The sequence below is a fragment of the Mesocricetus auratus genome, unplaced genomic scaffold (assembly GCF_017639785.1).
Source record: "Mesocricetus auratus isolate SY011 unplaced genomic scaffold, BCM_Maur_2.0 Super-Scaffold_100004, whole genome shotgun sequence".
NCBI lineage: Eukaryota > Metazoa > Chordata > Mammalia > Rodentia > Cricetidae > Mesocricetus > Mesocricetus auratus.
The window spans coordinates 78,168,785-78,187,236 of NW_024429189.1; the positions used below are offsets into that span (position 1 = coordinate 78,168,785).

The 18,452-nt window shown below is 36.6% G+C and overlaps 2 protein-coding genes across 2 annotated transcripts in view; both read right to left on the minus strand.

Annotated features, from left to right (window-relative positions):
• LOC121140287 overlaps positions 1-15,813 on the minus strand; it is a 167,515-nt gene extending 151,702 nt beyond the window's left edge. Inside the window, exons 1-6 of the mRNA XM_040744980.1 lie at positions 15,578-15,813; positions 14,253-14,367; positions 13,929-14,102; positions 8,878-8,984; positions 6,968-7,105; positions 4,119-4,183 (exon numbers count right to left, since the gene is read on the minus strand). Of these exons, the coding sequence (XP_040600914.1) occupies positions 4,119-4,183; positions 6,968-7,105; positions 8,878-8,984; positions 13,929-14,102; positions 14,253-14,367; positions 15,578-15,813 (835 nt within the window). The remainder of the gene's footprint in view (positions 1-4,118; positions 4,184-6,967; positions 7,106-8,877; positions 8,985-13,928; positions 14,103-14,252; positions 14,368-15,577) is intronic.
• Positions 15,814-17,111: 1,298 nt separating this feature from the next.
• LOC101834673 (olfactory receptor 4F15-like) lies at positions 17,112-17,999 on the minus strand. The gene has a single exon (XM_005064536.1). It carries the CDS (start codon positions 17,997-17,999, stop codon positions 17,112-17,114), a length of 888 nt encoding a protein of 295 aa, XP_005064593.1.
• Between the last annotated feature and the right edge of the window lie 453 nt (positions 18,000-18,452).

Sequence of the window (18,452 nt, forward strand, 5' to 3'; positions counted from 1 at the left end):
ACTGTGATTCTGTGATATTATCATATTAGTTTGACTTATAAGTCCTAGTAAATGGACATTTATCCAAATATTATTTACCATATTTGAAATCTTCTCTTCTATGGAAATTCTCTTAAACTATATATTTTTCTCCTTTTACTTCAAAAAAATTACTTGATCTTTGTTGTTTATCATATTAAACAAGTCGTCAATTAGTCACAGGTCACAGTCTTATGAAAACATGTTTTTCTCACCAACTGATTATTGTCTATTGTTGTCAACAGAATTGCAATAGGTAGACCACTACAGAATTTCAAGAGTAAACATCACAGAAACACATTTCTGTACACACATATTAAGCTCAAGGAACAACATTTTACCTTGTCATTAAAACCACTATTCTCCTCCTTTGATTTAGGCAAGTTGGATCCCAAAGTAGGACCATTGGGGTACCTACAGAGCAAACACAATAAGAATGGATGGTTGCAACTTAAAAAACAGACTGGAAATCTACAAATCATAAGTGATATGAACTTTTAAAATAGTTTCCTCTTTGCCTCTGCCTCTTCTAATTTCTAAGATTATTAGATTCAGATTCTTTATTCCATGTGAATGGTGACAACAGCTATGTTGGCAGGGCCTTGGAAATGTCACTTCCTAAACTGCTTGAACTTACTAAAGAATTCAGAAACTATTCAGTGCCTCACAGAACTCATGCTACTTTAACCCAAAAGGAAGCCTGCTTCAAAATTTAAGCTGTTCAACCAAAACATGGAGGTCATGTTGTTCTGCTATGCTAATAACTATGTAAAAGAAATCATTACTTTCCCTTTGCCTTCAGATAGTAAAAAGAGTTCCTTGAATGTCCTTTCACTGGCATTCGAACCAGGATGTATCTCTAGTGCATGAACAGACTTCAGGAGCCCAATTCCCATGGAGGGATACTCTCTCAGCCTAGACACATGGGGGAGGACCTATTCCCTGACCCAAATGACTTAACAGATTTTGATGATCATTCATGGAAGGCCTCACCCTCCCCAGGGAGTGAATGGGGGATGTGTTGGGGGGTCGGTGGGGTGCATGGGAGGTTGGGAGGGAGAAGGAACTGAAATTGGCATGTAAAATAAGATTGCTTCTAATTTACAAAAGAACTAAATTCTAATGTAAAAAAGAATTAAATTCTAATTTAAAAGAATTAAATAAATAAATAAATAGGTAGATGATAGATGGATGGATAGATAGATAGATAGATAGATAGATAGATAGATAGATAGATAGAAAGATAGAAGCCCAAATGTCTGTGTAGTCAATTGGAATGTCTTTTGAAAAGAGAGCAGAACAGAAAACAAAGTAAAATACCTTTATGTCAACACATAAATTTAACTTTTGAAGCTGATCTGATAAATATCTTATCTAGGTTCCAGGGATACATTGTCTTCTGTCAATCTGTGCTAATGAGCAAGGCAATACATGGAAACCAAGGCAGGCTGATAGTCAAATCATAGGAGCATTGTCTGGCAGATAATTGTGTAATTAGAAAAGCATGTATTATAACAGGAAAAACATTGAACATTTATTATGGTAATTGTAAGGACTAACTAGTGTTAACCATAAAATAGTGGGTGAAGTTACTACAGAGTAGAATACTGAGTAAAAATTTATTCATCTATACATTCCAAAATTAGAAAACATGATTTTTATAGTTATATAAATCTTACTTTGCTAATGAATTGTCTTCAGAATTCTTGTATGCTATTTAAGAAAAAGAAAGGTATTTTAACTAGAACAATTAAAAAGTCTACAATACTAAAACATATCACTCTAAGTGTTTATTAGGAACATTTCTATCAGACAATGTCTGAAAAATAGCCTAATATTGCCAATTAAGTAATGAATATACTAAAAAAAATCTACTACTTGCTTCCTATTTACTAGGCCCCCAAAAAGAAGACAAAAACTAACAAAAATTTAACACCTAAAAGTACAATGTAAAGTCCCATGATATCTATGGTAACTCAATTATTAGGAGACTGACTTCAATGGAATCACGAGCCAAATAAATAGCAGAGTATATGAGAATATATGTGCAGTGCAACATTACCAACAATGCTGTTTGCTTATTTTGCTATAACACAAAGTTATATAAAATATTTTGTTCAAATTTCAGTTTATGCTAAGAAATATTATCTTAAAGAAGCCCAAAATATCAACAGCACACTTTGCAACATAGCAAACATGGAGCTAGAACAAGACCAAGGGGCTTTGCAAAGACTTTTTATAGGCAAAGCAAGCTCTGTAGAAGTTATCCTCTTCAAGGAATAATGTTAAAAAAATTGTTCCAATACAGCTGTTTCTGTGTTCTTAAATTTGGTGCAATTGGACTCAGATTCATATGATTCAGTTCTAGAAAGAACTACTGCAACATCAGACCTTATGGGTTACCAGTCCTGAGCTGTGCTAAATAAACATTTAACTTTAAAAGAACACAGAGGTAGCAGGAAGTTTCTTGGGAAATCTTGACATGTGTGCTTTATTTTATTTTATTATTAAAGTTTTCATTTATTTTACCTACTGGTCACAGTTTTCCCCACTTCCTCTCCTCTCATTTACCTTTACCCCATCCATTCCTCTTCATCTCCATTCAAGTTGAGGCATGACCAAGCTCCTCCCCCTGCATCAAGGTTAGGCAAGGCAAACCAGCATGGGGAATAGGTCCCAAAAGCAAGTTCAAGTACCTGGGAGAGGTGCATCCTGATCCCACTAAAAGGAGTCCCACAAATAGACCAAGCTATACAACTGTTACACACATGAGGAGGGCCTAGGTCAGTCCCATGTAAGCTCCCTAGCTGTTGGTCCAGTGTCCTTTAGCTTCCAAGAGCTCGAGTCAGTTGTCTCTGTGGGATCCCCCCTCAGGATTTTTACACCCCTAGTTTGTATAATCCCTCTTCCTTTTTTTTCAGGAGAACTCCTGGAGCTTGGACCAGTGCTTGGCTATGGATCTCTGCATGTGCTTCCATCAGTTACTGAATGAATGCTCTCTGATGACAATGTAGTCACCAATCTGATTACAGGCAAAGGCCAGTTCAGGCACCCTCTCTACTATTGCTAGGAATCTCAGCTGGGTTATCTTATGGATTCCTGGGAATTTCCATGACACCAGGTTTCTCCCTAATCCCAGAATGCCTGCCTTATGAAGATATCTCTTTCATTATTTTCCCCCTCCATTCTGCCCCTAGACCACCCAGAAGCTCATCCCCCCTGTTCCCATCCTCTCAAGATCCCTTCACCACCACATCCTCCCAAACCCCACCCCCATTTTACATAGGAGATCTCTTCTATTTCCCCTTCCCAGGGAAATCCATGCATTCCTGTATGGGCCCTCTTAACTGTAAGGTAAAGGATAACTAGACTACAATCCACAGCCCCAGAGAAGCTACATAACAAGGAGGATATGCACTTTTAAAATGGGAAATCTCCTGAGATTATTAGATATGATACCAGAACTGAATAAAATAGGCTAAACAGTAATGTTTAACGCAAAGAGCAATTTCTTTCAACCTTTTTCATTAAGTGGAAAATTACTGTAAATTAAAGCTTTTTCCAATGAGTTTACCATCATATCCTATACTTATAATCAAAACCAACAGGTGAAAAGGAGCTGAGGGAGTAGGTAATGGCTACAGAACTTGCTTTAAAAGTACAAGATTTCTGGGTTCAATCCCTAGTTCCACAAAAAAAAAATATTGTTGATTTTAATAAAGCTGCTGAGTGTGCACTGCATGCTTCTAATCTCAACAACTGCGAAATTAAGGCTGCTTAAATCAGGAATTTAAAGTCAACCTCAACTATACAGTAAGATAGAAACCACTATAGGATGATTGAAATAATGTCTTGACATAGAAAAAAATTATTCAGTGAAGTTACTATAACTGTACATCATAACAAGAGGCAACCACAACCTTTAATGACAGGTAGCTAAAATCAATAATATGTGAGTGCTATTGCATAAATTAAAATATTGAGAATATGGGAAGCAGTTTCAATTGTATATGCTTAGAAAACATGATAAAATGTTGATTTATATTGGGTGTGTGCTAATCATGATTTTAATATTCATTTATCATTATCATAGACCTTACCTGAATTGCCATTTTTATGTTTAACACGTAACTTTTCATCGTAGTCCGTAAGAATCTCTCGAATACTACCATGACAAACAAACAAACAATAAACCATAAAACTACTATTTCAAAATTGATATAGAAAACATCTTTACACTATGTTGAATTTTCCAGAATATTGCAGGCAATATCAAAGGTGTTATTATAATCTAGTAACACATAATTGTTTAGCTGGAAAGTCCACCTTGAAACTCTGCCTTACACCACTTGCCCCTCTCCAAACCCCACCTCCTGAGAAAGACCTCCAACAGTCCAGATTCCTTCCCTGAAGCTCAAGACCACACCTACAGAGAATTTAAGCCATGGTCTGCAGATAGGCCATGTAATTTTTTTTTCCTCCAGCTCCCCTTTCTGAGAATTATACTGGAGTGCTTTGCTCAGATTAAACCTGGCCCTTTACTTTTAAATTTGGTTTACTGTGTATGCCGAGAGACCTAATATCAAAGAACAAAAACCTTTCACCAATCACTTCTCGGCCTTTTGGCTAAGATCAAGTGTAGACACCTTTCACCAATGTGTTATTTCCTTCTCCAGTCATATATTCCGCTATTATAGCTATCCAAAAAAAAAAGAAAGAAAGAAGGAAAGAAAGAGAGAAAGAAAGAAAAAAGAAAGAAAGAAAGAAACCCTTTTCTAATTTCAGTTCTGTTTCTGTGATAAAATAGCCTGGCAAAAGAAAATTAGAGGAAGGATTTATTTTCACTTACAGTGGCATATCATTATTGCAGGAATGTTGAAACAGCAGCAACTTAAAGTAGGTAGTTGCATCATATTCACAATCAAACCATAAATAAATGAATACAATACTGGTCCTCACATACTCTATTCTTATACAATTCACGACTCCTGCCTAAGGAATGGTGCTATTCACAAAAGGCAATGTCCTTCCACATCTATCAGCAATCAAGACAATTTCCTCCTGACCACCTTACAGGTCAATCTGATCTAAAGGATCACTCTAAAAGGATTTCCAGGTGACTCGAAGTTGTCTCACTTGATAAAGAATTAACCATCACAATTCCTGACTTTCACTGTTAGGTGTCCTAATTTTATGGCTTATAGTTTAGAAAAATGAACAATTTAACAACTTTAAAATAAAAGCTTTTTAAATGTGATTTCTTTCCATTAAATAAAAATGATTGTTCACTATTACCAAGCTCTCAATGACGAAATACTAAAATCTAAAACTTTCTAGACCCTCATTTAGTTACTAGTAGTCCTATGGTGCTATATTATTTATGATTTATTAAAGTCTGCCTGAGAGTACAGAAAGCAAAGCTAGCCACAAATCATAGAGGCAATAGTGATACACAGATTTAATCCCAGCAGCCAGGCAGTAGTAGCACACACCCTTAATTCCAGGATAAGGAGACAGGCAGATGAATATCTCTGAGTTCATTGCCTCCCTAACCCACACAGGAGTGAAGAGTAACAGGAGTTCATGTCTTTGATCCTAAGTACTTGGGATCACATGCCTTTAATCTCAGCACTAGGGAGGTGGAGACAGGAGTGATATGGCTGGGCCGAGACAGGAATATAAAGCAAGTGGACACAGGAATTCAGAGCTTTTGCCTCTGAGGATTCACAGAGACAGGACAGCCCTTTCAGCCTGAGGTATGGGTAAGAGCTAGTGGCTGGCTGCTTTGCTTCTATGACCACCAGCTTGACGCTTGAACTCCAATATCAATCTCTGGGGTTTTATTATTCCTACTACATAGTCCTCATTTACCTAATCAAGCTCCAAACCTGCAGTTCCTTGTTAGAATGATTGATTAAATACACATTAAGGCTGACAGCTACTCTTAGAAGTATGGCATTGACTCTCATACCTCCTAGGAAAGGATGCTGCACAGGCCACAAAAGGGTCTATGGACAGAGTTCCAGCAGTAATAATAAAGACTTGTGATGTTCCCTGAAACATGATTTTAACATTCATGACAGCTTACAAAGATCTCAAATCATAATTTCTACCAGAAGAGATGAACAAATTCTTCAGTTAATAAACCATGACAGAAAGTGGTCAAATGGCTAGCAATGAGTGTGGCACAAACTAAAAACCCAGTATCCAAAGGAAAGCACTGTCACTTTGGGATTAATAGTTCAATTAAAATATTGTAGCTTTTCAATGGAAGTGTGAATTCCCATAAATCATTAGAGAACTGATTCAACTTGGCAACCCGGTTACCAAGGTCAATTCCTTCGGGTCTCTGGGACAAATGTGAATAGCAACACTGCAGCAACAGAATCAGTAGAAAGAAAAGAAAGACTAGAATGCCCTCTTTTTGCTTCATATGCCTTTTGAATGACAGCATTCCTCCTGGGACTTAGGGAATGCAGAAACCTTTATCCACTTCAAGATTCAAAGAATAATATATAGAAGAAAGCCCATCAGAGAAAGAAAAACTATTTTCTGCAAAACAGTACCTGAAGACTAAAACAGCTAATTAGAATATCAAACATCTGACACTACATGTATATGATTAATAGAGTTATAGTTGGATGAAATGGAAAATGTTAGGATTCATAATTTTAAGTACACAAATTCTATACAGAGATGTAGCTCATTGACAAAATTACCCAGCACAAATGAGGTAGCTGGTTCAACCTTCAGCATTACCAAATCAAGGCATGACACAAAGAAACCCTTCTCCATTTCTGCTTTTAATGATTTTTGCAAATTGGATAGTAACTGCTATTCCAATGCAGCCTAGAGTCAACAACGATATATTATGTGACAGAAGATGAAGTTTTGCAATTAATTTGAACTACAAGTTGGGGTTCATTAGCATTCTAATGCAAACACCTACCCTTTACTTGTGCCTTCAATAGCATAACGTAATGCAGTCCATCCGAACACATCTTTGAAGAAAACGTCAATGCCTTCATTCAGAAGCAGACTCACCATATCTTTTGAATTCCATCTTATGGCATATAAGAGTGTGTTTCTGAAATAACATGGAAATAGCTTCATTATAAGGTACTTTATTAAAACTGTTAATAATTTGGTATATTTTACATTTTAATACCTTATTTGTTTGGCATTCTGCTTTTATATGTATAAATATTATTGGTTAAAAATATTCATCTTTATATACTGTATGAAAAAATAAAAGAAGAAAATGGATGGGAAGTCTATGGAGTTGTTTCACATATTCTTAGAAGAATTCTTAGACATATCATCTGAAGACCTCGGCATCAAAGTGCCGGGCACTGAACCGAACCCTCTGCCCAAGAACCGGGGCCAGACCACTGGCTGCAAATGCAAGAGGTGATTTATTGAGTACACAGGCGCCTGCAGATGCTACTGCAACTCGAGTGCAGAGCATACCGGGCTTTCAGGGAGTACCATATTTATAGAGTTTCAATGGTTACATAAGTAACAGGCATTTCATTGGCTCATCTTGGGGGCAGGGGTAGTTCCCACGGACTAAGATTCCTGGTATTACTTTATGAAAGACCCAGGCATACTTCAGCAATTATTATCCGGGTCCCATGATTGCTATAGTGATCAGACACAATTGGGGGCCAGGGTAGTTGCCAAGGACTAGGTTTTCTAGTATTGTCATATGAAAGTTCCCAGCACGCTTCAGCAATTATTATCTGGGTCCCATGACTGCTATCACAGACATCCTGTTTTGAGGGTGAGACACCTGGTCTGGGTTTCTTTCATTAGGCAACGGCCTGGACTTGCTTTTCTTTTCCTAGGGGGTCCTGGGTAGGGGTCTTTCAATCTTTGATAGAATTTAAGTGTATAAAATTTTTTCTCCTTAAGTAGATAAGGACTTAAATGAAAGTGTTTCATATTATAACATATTATAAGTAATAATCAGATGACCATCATTTAATTGAAAGCTCTTTTCATTATTTAAGCAATAATAACATTATGAAATAATCTGTTAATAATAAAATTCATTGTAGCTGAAGTTAGTAATGGTGATAAAGTGCTATGCACTGCCATAAATGTTTCATAAATGATCTCATAAAACCTTTCAGGGAGTTATTCTCCTTTTCATATTTGGTGATATCTAACATTAGCAGATCACACACCTAGCAATTAGGTATCTCAAATTTTAACTAAGTTATCTATAAACCTGTATCTACTTAGCTTCATTAATGTTTCTCCCAATGAAGTGAAGTTTTTTACCATTCCCAATACTATGGAAATATATAACAAATCAATACCAATTTTACAGGACAAAAAGGGGTGTAGCTGAGCAGTATCCTGCAATAGCAATTCTTTGTCATCAAAGGATAATCTGACCTCATTCTTCAAAGGTAATTGAAAGGTAGGAGTCATATACTACTTTGTAATTGTCAACTCTTTTTTATGATTAACATGACATTTTATAGGATAACCAGGGGAAAATACTACAAAAATGATTGAATTTTGTTATAAATCAATTGAAAAGTCCAAAGTTCTTAAACAATTAGTAAAACCAACCTGAAAATCTGTAAGATCAGCTGTCCAAACAAACAAACCATCAAATAAGAAGCATTAATCAATGTAATAAAGGGATATGAAACTTATTATAAATGACTTGTGTAGCTCACTTCAACTTATTGCCTGCTTGCCTAATTAACTAGACTAATGACTAGTTGATAACTGATAACTGCATCCCTATAAGTTAGTCTTCTTCCTATCAATTTGATGTTTCTTGGTCGTGTGGTTGAAATTTCAGCATGCCACTCATACTTTAAAAAATTCAAACAACAATACCTTTTCATGTAATCAAATACGTGTATATTTGCCCCATTCATTACTAAAAATTTTGCCATCTCTATTTTGTTTTCCTTCAGGGCCTGTAAAAGTGGTGTAAAGCCATCCTGTAAAACAAAACAAAACAAAACAATCTATAATCCAAAATCATTACAACCTTTAACTGAATTGAGTCTTAAGCAGTCCCTGTGAATACAAGTGCTTGCTAGACTGAATGAGCAGCTTCTTCCCTTGCTGATGGGGAAGTCCTGTGTATATGTCAATAAAGCACTGTTGGCCAATAGGGAAGCAAGATAGGTGGGACTAGGAGTCGAGGAGGACTCTGGGAAGGAGAAACACAGGGATCATCATGTAGCTGCCATAGAAGTAAGAGGTCCGGACCCTCTCTCCGGTAAGAGAAATACGTAGATGGGTTAAATACTTAAGTCAGAGCTAGCCAGTAAGAAACAAACAACTGGCCAACAGCTTCATAATTAATGCAGTGTCTTGTGTGTTATTTGGGAACTGCAATTGTGGCAGGGCCCAAACAGATGGTGGGGCAGGTTGCTCTCTACAAATGTTGATCAGGAGTGGGATCATGAATTTCCAGGTAGAATAACAAAAGCTTTAAAGGAATTTTAGAAACAAAAGAACAAAGAAAAGCATGGGTTCTTTTTAGCAGCATTTTTTTCAGGAGGGCTCTGTTTTGCTAGCGACAAGCAGAGACTCACATGGCTTGCTTAAGGGAGTCTTCCTGACTCAGCATGAGCGGAAAAAAAAAAAAAACAGCAAGATTCTTTTAAGAGGCTCTCCTAATGATTGAAAGGTCTGTATGTACAGCTGGAAGTGGCAGTGACTACATCTCCAAACCAGCAGCTTCTGCTGGATATCAGCATAGACTAAAGACAGTGAGCTGGAGTCATGCTTACGACCGCCATCTTGGAAAAACTGCAGTTTAAGCAGCCGCTGTTTTAACACTAAAACACATGGCCAGAAAAACATAAATATTTGCAATAAAGTCAGACTTGGATGAAGAAAAACCTCTAAAGGTTTACAATGTGTTTAAAAATGTACATAGGATTGAGAGAGAAAAAGAAACGTCATAGTGGTAAATAAATAGAGAAGCAGGCTGTGGTGGTGTATGCTGATAGGATTTGCTCCAGAGGCAGAGGCAGGTGTATTTCCAGAGAAACCCTATCTCAGAGAAATAAATAGATAAATAAAAGTAAAAGAAATAGACTAATAATAATAGATAAATAAATAAATCACGTAAAGATGGAAAACACACAGAGAGTCTGGATACTATTGTGTTTTTCAGTTTTTTGACTGCTAAGGAAGAAACAACTACTAAAGTACACATAATTATAAATGCTGCTGAATTAATTCAACTTATATCTTTTGAAAATGCCTTGACTTCAAAATATGAGTATAAGGACCAGTTACTTTGAAAAAGAGTTTTTGTTTATGTTTCTACAGAAAATGGAAAACTGTGGATTCCTTCCAGGCTTCTGTGGTTTGATGAACCAAAACCCCCGGAGGCAGTGGCCCAAGTGATTCAACATCTAAAACAGCAAAGATGATGCAGCCTTACAGACCCCGAAAACAGGTTTCTTGAGTTTTTTCATGATCCCCATGGTATGAACAGAGTCCCCTTAGAGCATGAAGCAGTTTGGAATGAGTGACGTCCAAATCCCCATATTGTTTATGAATATTTGTTTTCATTTGAATGGGGTTGCTTATAATTGGTTAATGATTACAACCAATCTCTTTCTAAAGGAAAAATGGGATTGTGGTATGGAAATAAATACTTTGTATTGGTGTGGTTTTTCATTTATTGATAAAAATTCATGGTCAATTTTGTGATGTATATATTTCTCCTCTTGATTAAGTATTGTGCTTGTACTGATCTTTTAAAACATAATGGATAATTGAATACAGACTATAGATAGTTACTTATAATAGTCAGAACTTACAGTTGAGTAAGTTAGGTTTTCTAGATATACAGAGATATATTTGAGATAGGTAGATAGTCTTCAAACCTTTCAAAGACCTTCAGAAACTGACGTTTAAAATGGTTTAGGGTTTTTCTTGACAATGAGAAATATCTGCTCCTGGAATCATCAATTACGTCTGAGAGGAAGATGGGCATCAAAGAAACTCGTTATGGAGTTTGCTTTCCACATGGCAAGATTAGCCATTTGGGCAAGAAATGTTCTTGCCTAGACTGCTTGACTGTTGCTGTATAAACTGGACATGCAAGACCCACAGGAAAGTGACTGCTAAACTCAAGCAGTCCTTCATGGTTCCTGCTTCATGGAAGAGTCTACAAGACTTTCTGCAGGACACAGAAAAATGAATGATAGACTGCCAATGCAGATGGACAGTTTGAAATTTCCTGCTTTACTTTGAAGTCTTCTGGACACACTGTGGACTATGAGCTAAAGATGGATGCCCCAACATTGCAGAGGAACTTCAGGTGACTGTCCAGGCAGCAAGATGTCTCTGTCAATCCTAGTGTTTATAGATTATCCTTCTGTGGTCTTTGATGGATTTGAAGACAGATATAATAATAGTTTTCCTTAGTTATAATAAAAAGTAAGCTACATATAAGACTTGAGACTCATACAGATAGGATAGACAATAAAAGACGTTCTTTAAATATTACTAAATGTTAATGAACAAAGTATTGTAACTATATTTTTACTTGATAACTGTTCTGTTATATATAATTTGACTATGTTAAAGTTAAAACCTCTCTTTTTGTTTAGACAGAAAAGAGGAGATGATGGGGAAGTCCTGTATATATGTCAATAAAGCACTGTTGGCCAATAGGGAAGCAAGATAGGTGGGACTAGGAGTCGAGGAGGACTCTGGGAAGGAGAAACACAGGGATCATCATGTAGCTGCCATAGAAGTAAGAGGTCCGGACCCTCTCTCCGGTAAGAGAAATACTTAGATGGGTTAAATACTTAAGTCAGAGCTAGCCAGTAAGAAACAAACAACCGGCCAACAGCTTCATAATTAATGCAGTGTCTTGTGTGTTATTTGGGAACTGCAATTGTGGCAGGGCCCAAGTGGATGGCGGGGCAGGTTGCTCTCTACACCTTGCTGTCCACTACAGTCCTTCTCATTGAAAAGCCCTTTATCTACCCATAAGTGACAGAAGAAGCACACATACTGCCTTCCAAAGATGGTTTCAAAACTGTGTTTGCTCTACAAATATTTCCCTCTACCATAGCATTTAGTATATGAGTCATGTGATTACTCTCAGCTCCTCTAAAACTTTCTTGAGGGTGGATGCTATATCTGTGCATCAATAGCTACATCCTCAAACACATAGTAGCAACAGGTTTGGGTGTGAAATAGCTGTATTTTATATTCTTTAAAATGAGGTGCCACACATGGCCACCTGTATAGACACTGAATAGCAAAATATGCCAAAGGGCAATTTGGTTTTAATCTTCTTTTTACATTACATTTATTAATTTACTGTATGTATTGTTTATGTACAAAGGTGAACATAAATTCATAGGGAAACCAAACACACTTTTAGAAATCAGAGGATAACGTAATTTAAGCAAAGAAATTCCATAAGCTAATCACCACCATTGTTACTATATTTTCTTCCCAAACATAAAAATAGTAAAACAGGAAAGTATGGATAATATTATTGAGATCAAACTAGCTCTTCTAGAGTTCCTTATGATTTTGCAATCTAGCACCCATGTATTCAATATCTATCTAGGAACTGTTTCAAAAATTTCAAGAAAATAATTTCGTAAATGCCTTTGCCCATGACTAATCAGATTTAAAGTTTCAAACTCTGCATAGAAACCTCTACTAGGAAGCTGCCTCATTGCTAATACGCATGGCTAGTTACCTCACCATTTGTACATATCACTGAAAATAGAAAGAACTTAGTCACTAAAGACATAATTCCCCTTAATGGGAGAAGACAGGGAGTAAGCAGCCAGGATCACATTTCACTTATATGCAAAAATGGAAATTCCATCTCCATCTCCTCCCAATCCAGGCATCCTAGATTTGAGAATAGAAGTTAGGTTTTAACCTAAGTGGTAGTCATTTCTTAAACAAAAAGGAAAATATGCCAGTAAATTCTTTGATTGTTCCTCTGCTTTTTCATATAACTACCACATAACCACTACCTGTCCTCAGAGTGCTCCTCAGATTGAACTACAGGCATATTTGTAACTCAGTAACTTCAGAAAACTAAGACTGACTACACCTCAAACAGAAAACACAGTAGCAATGCACATAATATCAAACTAAAATAATTCTGTTAGTTTTGATTTTTGGTTTTTGTTGGTGGCTTTGTGTGTCTGTGTGTGTGTGTGTGTGTGTGAGAGAGAGAGAGAGAGAGAGAGAGAGAGAGAGAGAGAGAGAGAGAGAGAGAGAGAGAGAGAGAGTTGGAGATCTATGAGGAATTGGGGAATGGAAAAGAATGTGATCAAAATAAATGAAAAATGTTCATTAACATAATAAGTTGAAAATAGTAATAATTCTTCAAAATTTCTTCAATTGCCTAATTTCCAGGTAAGCCTTCTGACCATGTTCTAGTTCTGTATTCATTGATTCAGTATTAACACAGAGAAACATATCATTTGATGTTATTTGTTAAGAGCCCTGATATCAACATTTGTCACAAAATCTTTTGTTTCACTATAGTTTTGAAACAGTTTCTCTAGCAAGGGAAGTTTTTCTCTTCAATTGTGTTACCTCACAGAATTCTGATACAGATTTAGGTGAAAAAAATGATAAAAATAAAAGCTTCACCTTGAATAAGTATAGCAAACATGGAGTTTTCACAAATACTAGCCTTCATGAGATGGAGGAAAGCACTACACTCTAACCCTTCTTTCAAAGTATCCCTATTTGAAATCATATTTTTAAACAATTAAGCTATTTCAAAGTATTTTCATTCAAGGAATTCTTGAATTTCTAACATGCAAAGCTAATCCTACATGTATTACCATTAATACACACACACACACACACACACACACACACACATATTTCAGATTACTTGGGAACTACAGTTCCATGAACTGCACCTTGTTCTTTTGTTCCATGTCTGCACTATATTTAAGCAAGCATTTAGCCAGAATCTGGTTGCCTTCAGACACTGCATAGTGAAGAGAAGTGTTGCCATCTTTGTCCATATGGTTTGGATCAGCACCATGCTTCAACAATGTGCACACACATTCATACGTCCAGTTTTGTACAGCCTAGGGATTATACAAAGAAACAGATTGCTTGTTCAAAAAAATTCAATAGAAACATCACATAGATGTCACCAAGTAGTGACATGTTCATGGGGTAAGTTTATTTTATAATTATATATATATATATATATATATTTGGATAACTATATATACCTTCATCAGAGGTGTCACAGAGTTCATGTCAATGGCATCAACGTCACAATTATTTTTCAGTAGAAAATTTACTACTTCTACCTGGCCATAGGCACAAGCATAATGTAGAGCAGTCCTATGGAAAAGAGGAATTTTAAATGAAATTCTAGAACACTACCTTAAAGTTAATAATTATGCCTGTAATAGTAAAATATTAAATGGTACATAATTCTTAAACACTGAATGGCATGTGATTCTTTCACCTTCTGAACAAATTTTTAAGTCTGTGAAAAAATGGAAATATTTATTAGCTTGTACTACTTACTATACTAGTAAAGAGGCAACGTTTTGATGGGGTCCTTTCTGTGGTGCTATGAACTGAGCACATGACCTCTTTCATGTTTAGAAATTAATCTGCCGCTGAGCAATACCCCCAACCAGAAGCAGGAAAAGCATGGTTTTAATTATTAATTATATGCTTATATTTATTGTATAATTAATAATTAAATATCAATTAAATAGTTATTATTTTATAATTATTATTAAATAATTACAATGCAATTTAATTGTAATTTACTTTGTTACAAACTACTTAGATTTTCTATGAATCAGTTCTCTCATCAGTAAAGCAAAGATCAAAAGTAATAGTTAACTCACAGAGTACCATGGTGCTGCATCAATAGGAATAATGCAAAATATCTAGAATAGCTCCCTATACTTGATGACTCAGTTTAAATATTATCACTATTCCTTCTACTCAGTAAACAAGCTTTCAAGTACATACAATTTTATGATAATATTTTTCCTGATATGTTTAAGTATTAAAAATTTTAAGGATTCTAAATTGTAAGTGTCTAAATTTGCTTAGAAAAGGGGCAAAGCAAAAAGGTTTTAAGAATAGTACAATATGGGCGGGCGGTGGTGGCTTTAATCCCAACACTTGGGAGGCAGAGGCAGGTGGATCTCTGTGAGTTCGAGGCCAGGCTGCACCGACAGCCTCCAAAACAATACAGAGAAACCCTGTCTCGAAAAACCAAAAAAAAAAAAAAAAAAAAAAAAGAATAGTACAATATGAATGCTACATAATAGGTGTTCATATTATCGGTGATGAATAAATTACTTGATAAATTTGTGATTTATCTAAATTTGTAGGCAGAATTGGACAATCTGGAGTAGGAATCTCCAGCTGGTGTGCAGGTCATGAGACAGTGCTCAGGAGCCAAAGAAAACTGAACACAGAGAGGCCCTCTCCTTCTCCTGGCTCCTCTACCCTGTCTTTGGACATAATAGAGGCCATTTCACATCCTCTACGCAGGCCCCTTCCTCCAGCTCATAGGCCCTGTTACCTTTGCTTACAGTCTCTGTCATGGACACTGTGTTTCCCAAGACTTATCATTCTCTGCAGTCTCTCAGCATCACCCTCGCTTGCAGCCTGGTGGATCTTTATGAGAGGTTTGTATCTGGGTTCATTCGAGACGGAAATACTTTTCATATCATGTAAAAAGTCAAACAAGTTTTTTCGTGGGACATCGCAGAAACCCATAGGTGTCTTTTCCTTAATTCCATGAACTAAGTTCTTCATGGTTGAAGCTACTGGTCTCACCTGCCTGTCCCTGACCCTTCAGATTTTCCCAAGGACTTGTCCCTAGACCCACTAATTCCCAAACTCAGTATCAGGCTATGGAAAGTCAACATATGCCCAGATATGCCCACAAGGTCCCCCACCAAGTTTGTAGGGTGGGGGAAATAGCTTCTGACACCCCCGGATACAGTTGATCGACTCGAGGTTGCCAGGCAACACTGGTAAACGTTAGTGTGCGCATGCATAAGAGCAAGCCTCCTGAACTGTAACATCCCTGGAGTTTAAGAGAGTTAGTTCACTGTGCATGTAGAGGCCACTTCCGGCCATCTCTCTGCAGAAAAACAAACCTGACTTTCATTAAATATCCATGTCACCCTCACTGTAGACAGTGCCCTTCTCAGCTTCCATCTCTCACTTCCTGCTCTAACTCCTTACTCCCCTCTCCCAATTTCCCTCTTCTTTCCCTCCTTTACTCATGCAACCTTATGCTCCTATGGCTTCTGCTTCCATTTTCACTATACCCTTTTGAACATCATTCCTCTCGCCCCTCGGGAGCTGCTAGATTTTGAAGCAGCAGCATCGGCCACAACAACCCCCGCCCCAGCTACTATATAAGTTCATCTCTCCAAATATGCCTCTAAAGCACATCCTTTCTGCCTTCCTTGCTTCTCTTTGCACCCTCTGTCACCCCATGTTTCCCACAAGAGTCTACCTTACATCTCTTCCCTCTCCCTGCTGACCTTTACCCCCACAATATAGTCTCACCATTCACCACACGTACAAAGTGAAAAGCAAGCGAGACAAAACAGTGCACATTTTAATCCTAGTGCTCAGGAGACTGATCCAGGAGGATTTTGAGTTTGAGGCCAGCTTTGACTAAACTTACCCAAAATAACAATACGAAATAAAGAAAATAAATAATACGAGAAAAGTCAGGAAGGCAATGATGAAATTATTAGGGGTGAAAATAGTAGGTAATTTGTTACTTTCATTTACACTAGTGCTTTTTAAATAGTCTAAACCATGTATTTCATAATAACCACTAAATATATAATCAATAAATAACAAAATGCAATATATAAGCAAAAACAACCAATAAATATGTAATATTACACAGCTAATAAAAAATATGAGAGCATTTCATTATCAACTGGAAATAAATTACTCCAGTTTATCAAGCTGTTGGAGTAGGAATAATAAATCATGTCAAAATAGAGGAGATAATTTAACATTTGTGTTTATAATACAGTACTCAGTTTGTATATTCTTGTGAAGAATTTAGCAGACACTTTTTCTGCTCAGGACTGTTTACTCAGTTTCTTCATTGCAACCTTCATGTCTTTGTTCCTTAGAGTATAAATGTCCAGAGTGGCAAGAAACTTATCCACTGGTACAGTAGGAAATGGCCACAAGTACACGAAGATGCATGGTCCAAAAAACAAAACCACTACAAAAATGTGAGCAGAAAGCGTAGACAGGGCCTTGGACAAACTGCCTAAGGACTGTTTCCATACAGTGAACAGTATGAAGATGTAGGAGATAGTCAATAAGAAGAAGGGAGTGACAGAAATTAATCCACTGTCAGCAGTAACCAAGAACTCCATTTTGTAGGTGTCTATGCAAGTCAGTTTGATAAACCTAGGAAGGTCACAGTAAAAGCCATCTATCACATTAGAACCACAAAAGGGCAAATGGATAACGAAAACTAATTGAGCCACTGAGTGAATGAGACCAATAATCCAGGCACCAGTCAGAAGCACAAGGCATGTCTGTGGGCTCATGGTGGTCAAGTGGTAGAGTGGCTTACATATAGACACATATCTGTCCCAGGCCATGGCTATCAGTAACACCATCTCACATCCCCCCACCACATGAAGGATAGACATCTGTAAGATACATCCCTGGAATGAAATGGTATTATGACTGGAGTACAGATCAGAAATCAATTTAGGAACAGTTGAGGTAGAAAAACATAAGCCAACAAATGAAAGATTAGCTAGAAGGAAGTACGTGGGTGAACGTAAATGAGGGTCAAAGATAACTGTAAGCACAACTGAGAGATTTCCTAGAAAAATTGTTGCATAGGATATTGTAGAAAATGCAAAGAGGAAATATTGTGTGGTTCTGTGGATTGATAATCCCAGGAATATAAACTCAGATACTTCAGAGTAATTTGCTTCATTCATTGGATCTTTCTTGAGTTATCTACAATACCCAAAACAAAACAGGCAAAGCAGTTACCAGAAATAGTAAAATAACCAAGCAGTGTAATGTTTTGTGAACTGATAACAATAAAATGATTGGATATTAAATGTATGATTTAAAATAAACTATTGAAAAAACACACTTAAATTGCTTCAAAATACTTATTAATAAAAACAATTCTTCATGATCTTCCATGTTTTGAGTAATTAGTGTCTCTATTATACTAATATCCATTATGAATGTACACTATATTTCAAAAAACTATGTTATGTCCTTTGGTAAGACCTTGGTGCTGTTTCTGGCAGAATTACAAGCAGATTGAATACCTGAAGATTAAACAACTTTAAATTAAAATAAAACCCTGCTAAGATGGAGAAAGAAGCACAGGAGAAGGGCTGGTTTATATCACTATTCTGCCTACAATCTGAAAAAGA

Coding starts and splice junctions, on each gene's coding strand:
- LOC101834673 (XM_005064536.1), bottom strand. CDS start 17,999: ATGAATGAAGCAAATTACTCTGAAGTATCTGAGTTTATATTCCTGGGA.